The sequence below is a fragment of the Marmota flaviventris genome, chromosome 9 (assembly GCF_047511675.1).
Source record: "Marmota flaviventris isolate mMarFla1 chromosome 9, mMarFla1.hap1, whole genome shotgun sequence".
Lineage (NCBI taxonomy): Eukaryota > Metazoa > Chordata > Mammalia > Rodentia > Sciuridae > Marmota > Marmota flaviventris.
Window position 1 is genome coordinate 123808649 of NC_092506.1, and position 19247 is coordinate 123827895.

Here is a 19247-nt window from a genome sequence, read left to right on the forward strand (position 1 = left end):
ATAAAGAAACATAATAGCCAATATATTTATTTTAGAAGCATAAATGTATTTTATTGCAAAGAAATGAAAAGTTATGAAGCAAAACAAAAACCAAAATATTAGAAATATTGGAAGAAGGTTAAAAGGACAAGGTTTGTTAAAGACTTTGGGAGATGGTGCAGTCTTTAGGGGAAGGGCCTATTGGAAGGAAGTTAGACCAATGGATACTGAGCATTTGAAGAGTATATGGGACCCTGGTCCTTTCCTCTATCTCTTTGCTTACAAGCTGGTATTAGGCAAGCAACTTTGCTCCACCACACCTTCCATAATGTTCTTCCTCATTACAGGCCCAAAGCAAGGGGAACAAGCAACATAGACTAAAACCTCTCAAATCATGAACCTTCACTGATTTTCTCAAGTATTTTGTCACCATGAGGGAAAACTGACTAGCACAGGCAGTCTACAAAATCTTGGTAAATATGATTGTAAATGATAATTTTCATAGCATTTTTATTGTTTTAAAATGAATTCATTTTAAAAGAATATGAAGGTCTATTAAAATTGGAATATATGTATCCAATAAAAGAACTTAGGGACCAACACTAATAATATTTTTGGTAGCAAATCATCAAAGAATTTTAAAGAATAAATTTGAAAGATAAATTGAGTTGGAACCTTGTAAACAAAGAGAGATAGACATGTATACTTATTGTAATCTCTTTCTTTACAAAAATCTGTGATTTACAAATGTACTGTTACAGTTAGAATTAAGCTTAAGACTTAAGTCAGACAAATCTTCTTGCATTAAATAAAGCCTAGTTCCTGAAGAGACAGCATGAAGATCATGAAACAGAATAGACATGCCATGGTAGAGGAATGATTTTATATTAGGGGATTAGGATATATATTACAAAATGCATGCACAAAGTATTCTAAGTCCAGAATCTTGGTTTGAGCCAAAATTTTAAAAAATCTGAGATTTTATGGCCAAAGTTTATTTGCTATAGAGAATAAGAACGGGAAATCATATAATAGAATGTTTTGGTGCTAAAATGAAAATTTTACAATTTAAGGGAAGATAATAGCAGAAATATACATTTGAATCAGAAAACATTTCATATGTTTATTGCTCTAACTTTAAAATTAACTTCTAAACTTTGGTTGTAAATTTCAATAAAATTGTGTCACTACCAATATAGTAAAGTAAAAATAAGGCCATTATTAAAGAAAAATATTTGCAATATACATTTTAAAGTATATATTGCTAAAATAAATCCTTTACTTACTTGGTAATTATCCAAATCCAATCATTAATATTTAATAATTTGTGAACAATACATTTCCAGATAAATATTAAAGATTTTTTGCTTATCATGTTTTTTTTTTATTCACTACAATTTGGTACTAAAGCAACTAAGCAATGAATGACAATGTATCTATTGAGAGCACAGAATAGAGAATGATGCATAACAATCTGTACTCAAGGGTGAATTAAAATGTCACCTCGCTTCTGCTTTGCTGCACTTCCCTGGATGGATTTTTCTCCCCAGTGTGACTGATGATGCCTTCCTCATCTTGGTACTCTCTTAAACTCTCCCCTAGTTGGAAACTGTACTCTGATTTACTCTGCCTGGAAGAATGGACTCTACCTTAAAAGTGTAATGATGCTTTCATCTTTTAAACTAAAAACTTGTAGTAATTGAAGTTACTGATATTCCACTGACTTCAAATGCAAGTTGCATTTCATGTCAGCCTCACTTTTCTGACTAGATCACAAGCCCCTGGAAAGCAGGAGATATGTTTTCTAAGTCCCCACATTCTGCCTACTTAGTTCACTGCTTTCTATGCTGGAAAAAGTAATATCACTTGAAAGATTAAGAAGTGCAAGAAAACTAATGTTAAAAGCTGACTATAGAATTTCTCTTAGTTGAATGACAATTTTCTCCAGGAAAGGCAAGGAAGAATGGTTATACAGAGCAGGTGGAGTGCTTGGAATGGCCATGCTGAGCCCAAGGTGTGAACAGAGATGGAGGAGATAGAACTGCATGAGTATATGTTTAAAAAGCTTTTCATTTTTAATTAAATCAATCAATAAATAAGTTCCCATTGAAAATAATCAAAGTGCATATGATATTTCTAAAAAGTACTATATAGTCTATTATTTTATTACTATTGCTTTTATTTGATTATGCTCTATTCATTATACTCAATTCATTGTTTCTGGCAGATGTTTAATAATCATGTATTGAATAATTCATACTTTGAATTTACCTTCAATACTTTAACATTCTTATTTTATCTTATTTTAATTTGCCTGCAAAAAGTCCATATATTTTTCCTAATTAAATTTTATGTTAATTTATACAGTTATATTCACTGATGCATAAAGTTTTTGTACACTCCCTTCATTAATTTTAAAGTGAGTTATATTTTAGATGGGAAGATAATTCTTTCATTTTAGTTTATTCTTTCAAATGTCACTAAATGGGCATTGGCTCTTGTAATTTTAGAGTATTTTTACTACATCCGATCACTTTACAATTTTAAATTATTGTCTGGAAATTTATAGAATTATTTTACATTTTGTTATGTCAAAGGATTTCTCTAGGAGATATCTATATCATTTCAATCTTGAACCAAAATCTTCCTTCACTGAGGGTGTTTGTTTCTTCAATAATGCTTTTTCTATTTAATTTATCTGTATTGTTCATTTTATGACTACATTATATCATGTGATACCAAATTCTCTGTAATTTAATCTATCTTTGCAAGAATAAAAATAACACTAATCACCATCCTCCTATCTAAATTTTACAAAGACAATGTTGAGTCATGGTAAAAGCCAGGGCTGGGACATGGTTGGCCTCATACTTAATTAGTAGAGATACCAGAAAGACAAGCTGTTTGCAGAATCAACCTCTGAAACACTGTTCTGTGTTTCTTCTCCTTTTGTTCTTTCTGATCACTAATTCCACTTAAAGCAGCATCCATTTGAATTTTTTCACCCTACCAGGTTTTTAAATTGTTCATTGTCCATGTTTTCATGTGTCAGTGTGAACAGTCTCATATTTATGTCTAATTAAGATTTTATTTTCCTTTCTAGCACATATAATATGTTTTAATACATACTGATTTTCTGTCCTTCAACATATTTCATCCCTTCCATGCTCTGTGATCTTTCACTTAGGTAAGTTGTTTAAACAAAGTTCCCAGGGATTCTCCTAATAAAATAAATGATGATGGTAAATTTAAACCAGACCTAAATATTTTCTTAAAATCCTCATATCCTCTCTCCTTTGGAGATGACATTCAGGATACATACATAGGCCAAGTTTATTTATCCAAGCATATTATTCCAGTAAATATTTTAGAGGAAGAATCCATTCTTATGCTACAAATACTGTTATCTGACATCCTGACCCATTATCTAAATTGAGCTGCTCTTTCCATGCAATCTGTTTGCTTATACTAATAACTAATGAGAGATTGGGGTTACGTACTGAGACAGAAACTAGAAGAGCATTTGGAAGTTTCTTGGATCTGGAACCAAATTGGAAACCAATGGGTCTCATATCTGAATACAAGGCAGATTTTTTCCTAAAGCATATTTTTTTTAAATTAAAAATTTAAGAAAAAAAAGTTTAGCTGAAACACTTTGAAGAAGAAAAAAAAAGTATAGTGTTATATCTTGCTGTTGAACAAACAATGGTAAAAGTTAGGGACCACAAGCACACTCTCAGTAAAGAGTCCTAGAGTGGCATGCTCCAGGAACAGGAACAAAGCAGGGATAAACTTCATCTAAACAGAACTGCAAATCATCCTTGTCTCAGTTAAAACTCTGATTGGATAAAAGTGAAAATCCCTTCTATGCTTGTTTATAAGAATAAACAATGAATATTCTCTACAGAAATACACTAGCATTTAAGCTTCTTCTAGTGTTAAGGCTTGGTCATCTCTGCCCTAACATTCAGGTGTTGAAAACTTGGGCACCAGAGCAATAAAGTGTTGGGTGGTGATATTACCAGGAGGTAGGTGGATCCATTTCCCATGAGTGAATTAATGCCACAATAAAAGCAGCTTGCTGTGTGGGCCCTCTCTCTTCTGCCCTACTGCCATGTCAGGGACAGAATTATTTCCCTATAGAGGATGAAATAATCAAGTCTAATCTTGGAAGCAGAGACTGCTCCCTAACCATACACCAGCCTCCACAATTTTGAGGAATAAATTTCTGTTCTCCATGATTAGCCAGTTTCAAGTAATTACTGCAAGTAATTAGACACATCAAGAATGAAGACTATATATCCGAGTTTTGTCTCCTTCCACATTCACCCACCAAACACAGATATGCTAAAAGGATTAGAATAGTCTGACAATTGTTGTTAAAAATCACAAGAATAATACATTAAAAATAGGGAAAAAATGCAAAAGAAAAAAGTTCCCCGTTTTTTTTGTAGATAAAAGTAAAAAAAAAAATGACTATCTGGCTAAGCATGGACTATTTGGTCTACATTTTTCTGAGTGCATATATTTTCTCTGGTAAGACTCCTGCGTCTTTAAGTATGTCATTAGCTCCATGCTGGTGTTTCTACCAATATACTCCCAGCATATGTCACAGTGAGTAATAAAAACTAGGCCCAAAATAAAGAATGTTTTTTATAAACAAGATGGAACATTTAAGAAGACTTTTGTTCTGCAATGTTAAGATAAATTTGCAGGTTCCAAATTAATGAGGTAGAAAACATAAGGCAGGAAAGATCTAATGGGGAGAGGAGAGATCTAGAAAAACATGAAATGTTGTTTTTAATTTGGTTATTTTGCAAGTTGTTCTGGCTATTACACAGGGAATATTGTCAGAGTTTACATGAATGAAGATCTTTTTAGTTGGTTTGAAGAAATTAGCTACCTTATTGTTACTAGGCATAAATACTCTAAATGTCTGCCTCTGGAATTAGCATAGTATACACATATTAATAAGTTATAAATATATAGATGCTTTTACAGAAGTTTCTAGTACAGTTTAGTTCAATGATGTATTAATAATTGTGAAAGGTCTTATCTGAGATTTTTTTCAGCTTTCAAGCTAATAAATTAACCTACCATAATTTAAGGTGACTGGGGAAGACACATGTTCCTGGAGCAGAGATGAAGGAATTTTTCCTCATGTCCACATCAACAGCATAGACACTTGTTCATATAAATTCCCTAGCAATCTAGGGTGAAAATAGTGAGGTGCAAGAGTCCAGGAGCACTGTGTGCACACAATGAGTTTGTATGCCTGCTAAAGAATCTTGAGTTTGGAAATCATAGATCATTTGTAATGAATTGCAAGCAAACATGCCCAAAAAGTGTTTTAAGGAAGTCCTTATCCTCATTCAACTACAGAGTAAATAAAAATATCCTTTGTTCTTAAAAGGCATCCCGTACCTTCCAGGGCTATTTATTACACAGATATTTTAGAAGCTGTAGTCTAGAACCAAAGGGTAATTAATGCTTTTGCTTGCAAGGTAGGAAAGGATGAATGCCAGGTTTTATGGTTTAGTTGTGTAATGTCCTCCAAAAGCTTGTGTGTGATTGAATAAGGACAGTTTAGAGGTAAAAGAATTGGGTTATGAATGATTTAACCTAATCAGTACATTAATCACCTGATAGGGATTAACTAGGTGGTAATTGTAGGTAGGTAGGGTGTGGCTGAGACTCTAGTTCCCTGGGGGTGTGCCTTTTGGGAACTCCCTCTCTCCCTCTCTTTCTCTCTCTCTCTCTCTTTCTTTCTCTCTCTGCTTCCTAGTCACCATGTTCAGAGATGCTCCCCACCTCCACACACTTCCATTATAATGCTCTGCCTCACCTTGAAACCCTAGGAATGGTGACAGCCATCTATAGACTGAGACCCAAAATAAATTTCTACTCCTCTAAAATTGTTCTTGTCAGGTCTTTTGGTCACAGCAATAGAAAAGATGACTAACACACCAACTATGGAAAATTGTTGTCTCATACAAGCACTCTGAGGAGAGGATATAAACATTTGAAGAAGTTGTGGTACTGTGATTCACGAAGAGGAAAATCTTCAGGTCTTAAGGCATGACACACTAAATTACAGTGTTTCCCTTAAATAGTTTCCATACTTTCCATGCAGTTATGATTGAAATCATAAAAATGGAGAAGACTGGAAGATTTATTTCCATAGTCTAAGAAACTGTGAAAGTGACTACAGCCTGCCCCTTTCACCACCTCTTAATTTTATGTCCACTTTCTATAGCTGTTGACATCATGTGAAATTTTAATCCTGGTCTACTCCCGTGATTTTTCCCACCTTAGGACCTTGTGACTTCCAATCTTTTGTCTAAAACTTTTAGCCACTGCCCTTATTCTGATAAATTTCACTCATCTTATTCCAGAACAGGCACATATCTTATCTGTTCTTACTGTGCATCATGCTTATTCTCTGTACCATTCCATGTGTGATCACTGTATCACATGAGATGTTTTTGAGGGCAGGAAATAGATCCTGACTATACTTGTGAAGAGATCAACACTTAGAGAAACTGACATAAATAGTGTTCAGGTTCACACTAGTTGAGTAAGTGAGTTCCTATTTTGTGCTACAAACATGCTTTAGTTATTTTAGTGAAACTTTTCACTCATACAGAAATTAAAAGAAAACACTACCACTCAAACTTTATATATATTATAATGCTACTTTTGTTTAGATATGTCTCAGAAAAATAAGACATTGCATAAATATCCACCTGATTTCACTTCTCATTTCCACCCACAGTTGACCACATTTCTGAATTTCATCTGTATTATTCCTAACCATATATTTCAAATTTATTAATTATTTACTTAGTTATTCATAATTCCTATATATTTAATGAATATAGTTATAATTGATATATAGTCTATGTATACATGCACATGGATATATCATCAAAATATGTATACTTATACACACATGATAATTTACTATTAAATGATAATTTATATATTTTATATATATATAATATATAAATTATCATTTATATAAATGATAATATATATATCATTATATATAAATATTATATATAATTTATATATAAATTATATAAAATATTTATATATAATTTATATATATATAAATTTACATAAATTTATATATATATATATATATATATATATATATATATATATATATATAAATTTCTATATCCTTCTCCATGTAGTTTTATATAGTTTACAATATGTTTAGAAACTTCATTCTTATTTTGATAAATATTTTCCAATTATTTATACATATATTTGTCTTCTGTAATTGTTCTCATTTTATCTAAAGAATTTCTGATTTGTTTTTGTTTGTATGTTAGTTTTGATGGCTCTATGTCAATGAGGTACATCCACAACGTTTTTTATTTTATTTTACTTTTTGTGACAGGTGTCTTGCTAAATTGCTGAGGCTGGCCTGGAACTAGCAATGCTCGTGACTTAGTTTCCCAAGTAGTTTGGATTACAGTTGTGCCCAGCTAATTCCTTTTTCTTTGAATAAAGATATTATTTCTTTATTTTCAGAACACTAAATATTTCTATTGAAATGCTTTTCATTTATGAGTATCTTTGTTACTTAGAGTGAATTTATTTTTTGATATATATTTTTTAATCTAACTCCCTATTGAAAATTAAAATTCTTCATCTTTATCATACACAGCAATATACATTTCTTTCTCTGCTGTTTGGATATATCTGTGTTTCTTACCTCATCCTTTCCATAAAGTATTTGGATATGTTGCTAAACTATGGCTTTCTGATTAGATGCCCTGGCTTGGGGACTGTGTGTGCTTTCTTTTGTGTCTCTGAATATGCACTTTCATTTAAGCAGTAGGCTCAAAAACATAATGGTCTTAAGTTTTTTTTTTTTTTTTTTTTCTTCTGGACTGAATTTTATGTTCTAGGGGCGTGTGAATGTCTATGAATTCATATAATATAATGCTCAAGCACCCCAGTTACAGGAGTATTGGATTTCTAATTTGAATATTTTACACTATTATTAATAATTTTCTTCTTTGTGAATAAACTATATTATTCTAATTCATTTATATACAATTAGTTCTTCTAAGGTGACTTAGTAGTATTTCTAATTATGAATAATCCATGTCACAACTGAGGCTCAAGAGGTTAAGCAGTTCAGCTTTTATAGTGCAACCAAGACATTCTGCTGAAGCACATTTTAAACTATGCATTAATACAATTTTTAAAGAGAATTACTGTTTTTTTCTACTGAAGGTAAATTGTTTATTATTTATAATTTATTGAACCCTCAAAAGCTATAAGATATTTTTTAAAATATTTTAAAACATCCTTATACAACTGTCGACAGGCTCCTCTCACTTGAAAAAGATTAACCAGTTTAAGCATTCATTTGCTTGAACAAAATAGTTGCTTAAGAAATCACACATATATCCTTTCAACAATGAGTGCATAGTTTGAAGGAATATGATTTCAGTCTACTAAGGCAGAAAGTTAAATGCTACCTCCAATTATATATTTATTTGGAATGCAGGAAAATCTGAATTTTTTTTAAAATTCACATGTTTATATACTAAACATATGTGGATTATAGCATAGGATGTTCAGATGTAAGTAAATTTACAATGATGAGTTAAATGCAATTTATTCTACACAAATATATATCCTTATAAGCAGAGTAGACCATGAGGCTACTTAAAATGGGAGAGACAATGAAGATGTGTATTTCATATGAACCCTATGGCTGCATTCACACTGTAGTATATACTCATTAGTAAAATTTAAAGACACTCAAGGATAATGGCAAAAATGCTTTTGTAGAAGTGTACCAAAAGAAAATTAAATGTTGATTCCACAATTTATGTAACATTTTCCTTCATGTCAATTTGAGGCAATTATTAAATCTCAACAGTACCCAGATTAATATGATCAGTATGTATGATGGTGCATGCCTGCAATCCCAGAGACTGGGGATCCTAAGATAGAAGGATCACAAGTTGGAGACAAGCCTCAGCCATTTAGAAAGACCCTAAGCAACTTAGCAAGACTATGTCTTAAACTAACTAAATAAATAAATACATATGTAAGTAAAAAAGCTGGAGATGTTGCTCAGTGCTTAAGTGCCCTTGTATTCAATCCCCAGCATGAAAAAAAATCATGATAAAAGTTAATTTGGAGGAAAATGTTGATGCTAATTAGAAAGCTACACAAACTGAATGGCTTATTGTTTGTCTAGATTATGAGGAATCCACCAAATAAAATATCCAAATAATGATGAATCTTCTTAGTTACTAAATTACGGTATTTCTTCCTCCCCTCAATACAGAATATTAAACAAAAATGATTTTTAAAACTTCCATAACACCTCACAATTATGCATATTTCCACCTATACTCTGGAAAATGTTCCTAACAACAAAAGGAAATATAATTTCCCCAGCATATATTTCCTGATAGCTTTGCTAATATAGATGATTTCAAACATTGCATTTCCATTCATAACTGTCTCTAGAATATATTTTTCATTTTTTCTAATTTAAATATTTTTACCTCCTAGCAGTTGTAGCAACTTGCATAAACATTTTTGTCAGCTTAGATTTCTCTTAAAATTTGCCCAAGAGCATATTACTTGTGTATTTCTTGTTTAAAGGAATGCTTCTGAATAAATTCAAAGAAAACTATTTGTACATATGGCTCAATTTTAAATACAAGCTATTCACAGATCATAACACATTAACATCAACTCGACACTGAATGCTGATTTTCAAGCTGTTTGTGGGTATATAAGAATAAAGAAAAACTAATCAGACATCTTCCATATTAAGTCATAGCAAAAAACACACAGAAAAAATATATTTATGTTCACCTTCATTGTCCTTAAGGGTGAAGTTTGGGTTGATAAATAGGTGTTCATCGAGAAAGAAGTTAAACCTTGGTCCATTGGCAAAATCATCTTTATCTGTGGCACTGATGGTATGAATAACCTAAAGAAGAGAAGCATACTAAATAGTAAATTTAATTTGGCTTATTCCCTTGGTTTTAATTATGCCATATAATTTTAGTTGTTACAAGGATTTTTAAAGATTCTTTTTCCAAATCAATTGTTTAAAGTTAAACTCATGAAAGCACCAATTACTTTGTTCTCCATTGTATTGGATTTTAGAGGGAAAAAATATTATAATTTATACTCATTTACAGATTTTTTTCTACCAGAGTATAGATACTTTAAAATATTTGTTAATACTCATAATACCTTGGGGCCAATTATATGTAAAGTTTTGTGTGAATGCCTCTTTAGAGAGATGTAAAGCATTGTTTGCACAAAAATAAACACCCCAGTGTTGATGTAGAACAGTCTCTCAGTATATGTGGGTTTCTGTCAGTAATTACAAAAGCAGTGGATGCTTAATTTTTTTTAAGTATATATTGCAAGGCCTTTGAGATCTTGATCCAATTCCTGTACTTTATTGGTGAACAACCAGAGTCTCACAAATATCATGCTATGTCCCAAATCTCTGAAATAGTGGCAGAGGCAAAATCGGAACCCTTGGTGATTTATCAAGAACTTCTCTTCTTTAGTGGTCAAGAGAAAACAAATCTAAAATCTGGATTCAGTGCACCTTAAGGAGAACACTAAATTAGAGTATATAAATAAATCATTTCTAGTGGTACAAGATCAAAGCAAATTCTAGTAGCTGTGGCCATTGTAGTTTTAAAAACAAATACCCAAGCAAATAAACAAAACAATATTTCTCTCCTTTAAAATTTTATATCCTAAACATTTATGTGTCTCCTTATTTTTTTTCCTGCCATGCATTAGACAAATTAAAAACAAAGAGAGGAAAAAGAAAACAATAAGTTTGTATTTTCTGCTTATGAAATGTATTATGTCAATTGCAAAATGTGATATGTTTATAAAAATATTTTATCCAATTTAAATATTTTACAGTAGAAATAATTCACCTAACATTGTCACTGTTGAAACCCAAATCTTCTCCACATATTGAGACAATTAGAAGAAGATGAGGGCATGAAAAAGTACTTCAGAAGAGTGATAGGGGGAGGGAAAACAGAAAAGGCATTTGTGCTCAGGAAATGACAGTCACCAAGTGCTTCCAGATGTGGAAGGGATCACCTTCTTCCACATGTCCCAAGACTCACTCCTGCACATTTTGAAGCCGAAGACTTCATGTGGTTGGTGGTGAACTTTCTTCTTCCATTTAAAGAGCAACTACTCTCTAGGTAGATCTTTTCCCATTTGTTTTGCCTCTGAGTAGGAGAATGTATGATGGGTAATCAGATACAATCTGACCATTTTCCTCAAGTGCATGAAAAGCTTCAAATAGAGTTCAGAGTGCCCTGCCAACTGAGAGCTGTACTTACATTCTCTGCACATCAGTTAATTAGTATATGGTTGAAATAAAGACAAAATCAATTTGTCTAATTTGTTTTCAGAGTTAAATAAATACACTTATTTAAAGCAAACATAACTCTCTTAACCCATCCCCATGGCCCACAGTGGTACATACCAGCATACACATATACACATGCAGAAACACATAGCTTTCTCTCTGTTTTCCCTTGTTTCAAAAAGAAACATCCTTCCATGCCCTACTCCTCATTCATTGTGCTTCCGCAACTTGCCATCCTGTTTTCTCTATGACACATTATAGCATGAAGATGCATTTGCAAAGTCACTTCTTATCCCAGAATAGATCTCAGAGATATTGATGGAGAACAAATAATTCAGAGGGAATGAGCTGTTTTATGTTTCTTGCTATCACATGTGTAGTATTGTTTCCTTTTCTTTTTTTTGATTTGTTTTAATTAGTTACACATGACAGTACAATGATCTTGACATATCATACATTTGAATCAGATGGGGTATAATTTCTCGTTTTTCTGAGTGTACAGGTTGCAGAATCACATTGGTCATGCAGTCACGTATATACCCACAGCAATAATAATGTCTATTTTATTCTGCTGTTCTTCCATTCCCTCCTTCCCCTCCTCTCCCCTCCCCTCCCATCACTTCTCTCTACCCAATCTAATGTGACACAATTTTTTTCTTTTTCGTCACGTTGTCATACATGTATTCTGTGTAACAATGAGTGTCTCCTTCCATCTTCCATGCAATTCCCCTTCTCCCTCCCTTTCCCTCCCACCTCTCTTCTCTATCTAGAGGTAATCTTCTTCTCAGGCTCTTCCTCCCTACCTCATTTTGAGTCACCTCCCTTATATTGGAGAAGACATTCAGCATTTGTTTTTTTAGGGATTGGCTAACTTCACTTAGCATAATCTGCTCTAATGCCATCCATTTCCCTGCAAATGCCATGATCTTGTTATTTTTTAGTGTTGAGTAATATTCCATTGTGTATATATGCCACATTTTTTTTTATCCATTCATCCATTAAAGGTCATCTAGGTTGGTTCCACAGTCTAGCTATTGTGAATTGTGCTGCTATAAACATTGATGTGGCTGTGTCCCTGTAGTATGCTGTTTTTAGGTCTTTGGTATTGTTTCCCTTTCTATCCATTAGTTTATAAATATTTAAATGTTTTCCTAATGTTTTTACAAATGTGAGATTATTCAATATGGTAGACTTATATAATTTATATTTCATTTTTAATATTGGGGTTTGTGTGTGTGTGTGTGATCTTTACCAAAGCATCCTTCCATTCTTATACAGATACATATAGACCATTCACATCTGACCCTAATAGGGCGTGTGCTTAAAACAGATCTGTTCTCCTTGAGAAAAAAATCCCCAGTCCGTTTAGCATAAGAAACAATGTTTCAGTTACTACATTTTGCTTTAGAATATCCCATTCATCATTAACATTTATAGAATGAATGGTCATATAAGTTAAATTTTTACTTAAAATTTCTGCAAAATGTTTTCAAAAACCTGAAATGATAGGTCTACTTTTGTCCTGAATCCTAAGATATTCTCTTGGTCTGAGATATCATATTCAACTTTTCTGTTTTATGAATTGTCTTCTTCATTTCATTAAGAAAGCAGGATTTTTGTTATTATTATTTCAGAATTTTTACAGAAAATGTACATGGAAAATTTGCATGTTTGTGATTTTAGAGATATCTCTGAGAGATACCTAGATAATTGCCAATTCTCTATGACCCAGGATCTTCTGTTACCAGAGTTGTAATTTATGCACATTGTGATACCTGTGCTCTCTGTAATATTACTTTGTAACCTGAAATGCCTTAAAATTTCATATTTGATTTTCATTTCTTTGAACATCACCCAAAAATTTCCTAATATATACTCATGATCTAGTTAATACATATTATAATAATTTGATTATTTAGAATGGTATAACAGATGTAGAGTCACACATTTAGTCTACTTTTCAAAGTCAAAGAGGGAAAATCAAATTGATAGTTCAGATTGATAAATAATAAGCAGGAAATAAATTGATAATAATCTTAGTAAATGTGATTGTTTTTTAAAATTTATTTTCCACAATCCTATACTGTGAGAGTATTGTATTAGAAATAAAAATCAGTGTTATAAATTTAAGTACTATACTGTCTGTTCTAGGGAATATACAACATTGTTTCTAAATTAATCAGTTTGCTTTATAATATAATATTGAAGAGATTCTGTATAAATTTATTAAATAAGAATATGAATTTCTGTGAGTTCAATTATCTCTTATTTATACTTTATAAAAGTTTTATTTACCTGGCTTATTTTTTCATACAAAGTTACATAGTTGATAAAATTATATGTAAAGTAGCAGCAGTTATTATCATATAATAAAATGATTTTCATGTAATATTTTCAGAGCTTCTTTCTAATGAAAAATAAAAAGAGCACAGATGAAACTTAACACATATATTAGAAAGGACTGTCTTATTTAAGGTTTCTCACTTAGGTATATTTGGTACACCTAAAAGAAACACTCTACTTTAGGAATTGATTTCAAATTTCATGCACATGTGGCATTATTTTTAATATTACTTCAGGAAAAGTACTTAAAATATTTTTTTTTCCCAGAATGGGAAAACACATTAACTCTGAGAACTATCATTTACTGTTTACATTGTCATCTGAGTTGACCTGAAGTCTGTTGTATGTGGTGGTAACTTTCATAAAAGGCCAATCTCTTTGCCATGGCAACACAGTGATGGATTAGATGTACAGCATTCATAATAGAAATATCTGTGACTCTGAAAGCCATTGTCAGAGAAAGAAGATTTGTTGTACAGTTGGGCAATGCAAACCCACTTTAAAATCTTATTTCAGAAATCATTGTTTAAACCCTTTCCTATTCCAACTCTGTATCAAAACACATGAAGTCAAAACACATTTCTTCCAAAAATGCTGTTAACATAAGGTTGAAGGATTCAAAGTCTATAAAATTAAACATTAGAAAAGTCCAGACCGTTTTCTTCTGCAATGTTTTAATAACAAAGCTACATATCTTGGTAATGATTTGTTTAAATATAGCTGTCACAAGCAATATTTTAAAATGATTTTTTACATCAAAGTACAACTTTATTTTGATGTAAAAAGTTAAAAATAATTGTTAAAGCAACAATACAAAGAACATAATTGTAGCCTGGATCGTGGTGTATGCCTACAATCGAGCAAGTCTGGAGCCTGAGGGAGGACGATCGTAAGTTCCAGGCCAACCTCAGCAACTTATTGGGTCCTAAGCAAATTAGTAAGACCTAGTCTCAAAATAAAAATAAAAATTATAAAAATAAAAAGTGCCCCTCTTGGGTTCAATTTCTAGCACACATACAAAAAATAAAATCTAATTATACTCACATGTGAACATTCTAAAATTTGAAGGGCAAAATTGGTGGCTAAAATAGTAACCGCAAAATTTTATCAAAATATATTAGAATTTAGAGGTGCTAAGCCTTGTGATAGCTCTCTTAAAACCAATAATAAATATCCAACGAAAGATGCAGAATAAGAATAGTGAAGAATTTCATACAATGGTTTGTGAAATAACTACACCATGTTCAGTGAGTATTAACTAAGATAAGCAGGTTATGGCATAGTTCTTTCCCAAAATTATGATGGCTTTCATGTAATAATGTAACTTATATATTTTTTTAAAAAAATTGAAATTTATTTAGTCATAAACTCATAGAATTTTAGGTTTAGGGAAGCCCTAAAATTCTGACAATTGTCTTCATTTTGGAGATGAAGACAGCACTTTTCTATGCTATATAAAATTCTCTCAGAAATGCCACATAGCTGAGGCCATCAACGTGATACAGATTAACATTAATATAGAAAATATAAGAAAACATTTTGACATATTTATTGTCAATTAATCATGGGAAAATGAATACAAAGATCTTTCAATTCAAATAACTTAAGTATATATCACATTATATATATATATATATATATATATATATATATATATATATATATATATATAAAGTTTATTAATATACTATATATTATGTTTGTATAATTATATGCCAGTGGATATGTGTATGTTCATTTCTATATATGTGCTTTATATTAAAAAATTAAATGGCTTCATATATGTAAATGCATACCAACAGCCATCGATATATAGATCAAATTCTTCAGGATGTTTCATCAAGACATTTATTTACAGCTAATACACTAAATTATATTGTAAAAATATATGATTTTAAAACAATTGTCAATAGTCATGCCTGTAGATGAAATAGCATAAACAAAATTTGCCTGATACGACTTCCTGTCAAAAGTCATTAGGAAAACAGTGATGAATTCCACTGCATTGAAATTTGGATTCTTCTCTCCAGAGCCTCTAGATAAGCTGAATGTTTTAGTCATCACTTTTGGTGCTCTGATCAAAAAACCGTACAAGAACAATTTTAGAGGAGAAAAGTTTATTTGGTCCTTAAAGTTTCAAAGGTCTCTATCTATAAATAACCAGGTCTCTTTCTTGGGGCTCAAAGTGAGGAGTGTGGTGGGGGAAAGTTGCTCAGAAAGTAGGCAGGAAGCGGGGAGAGAGAGAGAGAGAGACTCCATTCACCAGATACAAATTATGTAGCCTGAAGGCACACCCCCAGTACCCCCCCACACTTCTCTGGCCACACCCTACTCACCTTCAGTTACCCATCAGGGATTCACTGAGTTAAGGCTCTCATAATCCACTCATTTCTCCTCTAAACCTTCATTCATTTTCTCACACAGGAGCTTTTGGGGAAAACTTCACATCCAAACCATAATACAGAATAATATTTCAAATGTTAGAATTTAAAAATATAAAAAATAAGCCTGAAAAACTTTTTCAATAGTAAATTCTCAAATAAATGTTCCTATTTTACAGTGCATTTGAATTAGAAATCTATACATCCAGTGGGTAGGATGCCTTGATTTTTGCTCCTTGTTCACAGTCCAACAGTTTTTAAAACCAATAGCAAAGAAGAGCCTGATCCTTTTTTGGAACTCAAAGCAAACAAGGAAATAACAATGAAAATCTCAATAATCAAAATCTGAAAGACAAAAAAAAAATTGGTATTTGGGATAGTCTATTATGGGTATAGTTGAACATATTTCATGCTTTTCTCTTAGAAATTATTCAAATTTTATGGTTCTTTTTAGTTATACATGACAGTAGAATCCATTTTGCCATAATTAAAGCATGGAATATATCTTGTTTAATGCACATTGCAACACATCTCCTTCCCATTCCCTCTCCCATCTCTAGTTCCCTTTCCTCTATTGATCTTTCTTCCATTTACCCATAGTTATTTTTCATTTAAATTAAAAAAAAATATTTCTAACATTTGTTTATTCTTATGGTTAATCTCAAATTATTTGTAAAATGAAATGATATAATGGTCTTTTACACAATATATTATAACTTTTAAAAAATACACAGTACATGGCTTTAGCAATTTTTAACATCTGTTATAGGCAAGAATGCATTTTCAGTACAGGTAATTTAGAGTGAATTAATGAAAAAATGTCTTATTCTATCAGAAGCAGAATCTTTGCTGTGGATATGGAATTTCATTTTGTGTACAGTGAAAAATTATGGTAATGCATACTATGATACATGAAACAAAAAAGAGGGTTCAAAGGAGATTCCTGACAGAAATACACCTGGAAATATGCCTTACACAAACAGTATTTAACTTGAACTGTGAAGAATAAAGGAACCTGCTGCTTCCCAAAAAGGAAGGGGAAATAGATTAACAGAAACATGAGGAAAGCAAGCATATGTGATTCAACAGACAGAGGGGATTTTCTTCTTCCTGTGCATCCAGGTGGTTGATGACATGGAATAGAAAGGCCAACTAAAGGACCAAATGGAGTGGCATGGAAAGTGTAAGCAAATGTGCTTTGGGCTGGGAATATGAGTCAGGGTTAGGGAACCTATCTAGCAAGCAGGGGAGCCCTGGGTTCAGCCCCCAGTCCCTTCCCCACTTCACACACAACAAGATTAATGTTAATCAGACAACTGGCACACACTGTAATCCCAGTGACTGTGGAACCTGGGGCAGAGAACTTCAAGTTCAGGAGAAAAAACTTCCCTTTTAAATAGAGAATGAGAGAGATAGTAAAGGAGATGCTGAGGTAGTAGAATGATTATGAGTCAGACGTAGCTTAGACCATCCTTTCACCTTATTTTATCTATTTTTCAGAATCACCTAGTACATTTTTAAAATAAGTGAAGTTTCAAAGAATTAGATGAAGTCATAGATATAAATGGTAAGATCAAGATTTGCTTTTGTTTCCACAGTAAAGGTTGTATCTCTTAGTACTTCCTTGACATAAATCACAACAGTAATATTTTGAGTTAAATTAATAGGCATTGTATGAGCAATTGAATAACCTAGGGAAAGGAAAGCGGCAGTACAAATGGTATTCACTAAAAAGGGACAGGGTAAATTAGAGTCTTGAAATAAAAGAGTTAATATTCAGAACAACTGCAATAAAGAATGCAAATTGATACAGGAACCATAAAAATAGTTTCTGAGAGAGACTGTTGTAGAGAAGTCCATCCGGAGCAACAGAGGATGTCAGAGGACAGAGCACACCAACTTGCATTCATCCTTATCTTTCTTCACCCTTCCACCCAGTCAGGCTCCATTAAACAATGAATGAAAGTTACCAGAGTGTATTTACAATGTACCACGTCATGCATCGGAGAATTCCACTTGGCAATTTTCTGATGAGGGAATGATATGGACATGGATGTACAGGTGCCCCTGCTGGCTGGTTTATAGAGTAGTTCAGGTTCTGATCTTCGAGGAGATTAGCTTTCTGCCTTGCTGACTAAACTGAGCTGCCTTAGAGATTAAATAAGAAACAGGTTTTAAGGATGATTTTTATCCTTTTCCTGCCATCTGAATCAGTCCCTCTTGAAGGGTAAAATGCATTGATTCTTTACTTTTCTTTTTTTTCACACTGGAGATTGAACCAAGGGATTCTTTACCACTGAACTACATTAATCCCCAGTTCTTATTATTATTATTATTATTATTATTATTATTACTATTTTTAAATTTTGGACAGGGTCTTGCTGAACTGCAGAGAGTAGCCTAGAACTTAGAATCCTCCTGTCTTAGCCTCCTGAGTCACTGGGGTTGTTTTTAATACATCATCAGTACTTATTGCTCAATTGAAAACATTTCTTCTTGAAAATATTCATTTTGAGTGGGTGCAAAAGGGAATGAAGCATGTTAATTAAACACATGTGCACACATGTGCATAGTTTCAATTTCATTTTTTTATCTGGCAGCCATTAGATTGATCGTTCCTCTGCATGTGGGAAGATATTCCCACTTTTTACAATGCCCCAATGTTTACATGTACTTCAGATCTTGAATATAGAGAAACTATTCACCACCCTGCTCAGTTTCTATAATTGCATGTTATTTCCTATTTTATAAGGTAATAGGACTTACAAGACAAGAAAACCCTCCACATTCTCCAGCTATATCATCCAAACTTCCCTGTATCCATTGCCGTCTTCTTCCTGTCCCTCACTTGTCTCAGCATAGGAAAGAAACTGTCATAAATGAGCTGTTTTCATCTACCTGTGATCAAGATTCCATTTACTATTTACTATTTTTATTAATGTTGTTAATGTTCAATAGAAAACTACTTGAAAACTTGATGTAAATAATTGATTTAAAAGGATGCCCTCTATCACCAGGGCATCCTTTTAAATCAATTATTCTCCTGTTGGCATCACTGTTGTCTGTTTTCAGTCTCTCTTCTTAATATTAAAATCTTTGTCCCACCAAATCCATCTACAGCCTTCAAAACCTCTCCC

General features: G+C 32.3%; 1 protein-coding gene across 1 annotated transcript in view; it reads right to left on the reverse strand.

Annotated features, from left to right (window-relative positions):
* LOC139707011 (cadherin-18-like) overlaps positions 1-19247 on the reverse strand; it is a 146533-nt gene that overhangs the window by 15640 nt on the left and 111646 nt on the right. The window contains 2 exon segments of the mRNA XM_071617004.1: positions 9841-9958; positions 15680-15803. Coding sequence (XP_071473105.1) covers positions 9841-9958; positions 15680-15803 — 242 coding nt within the window.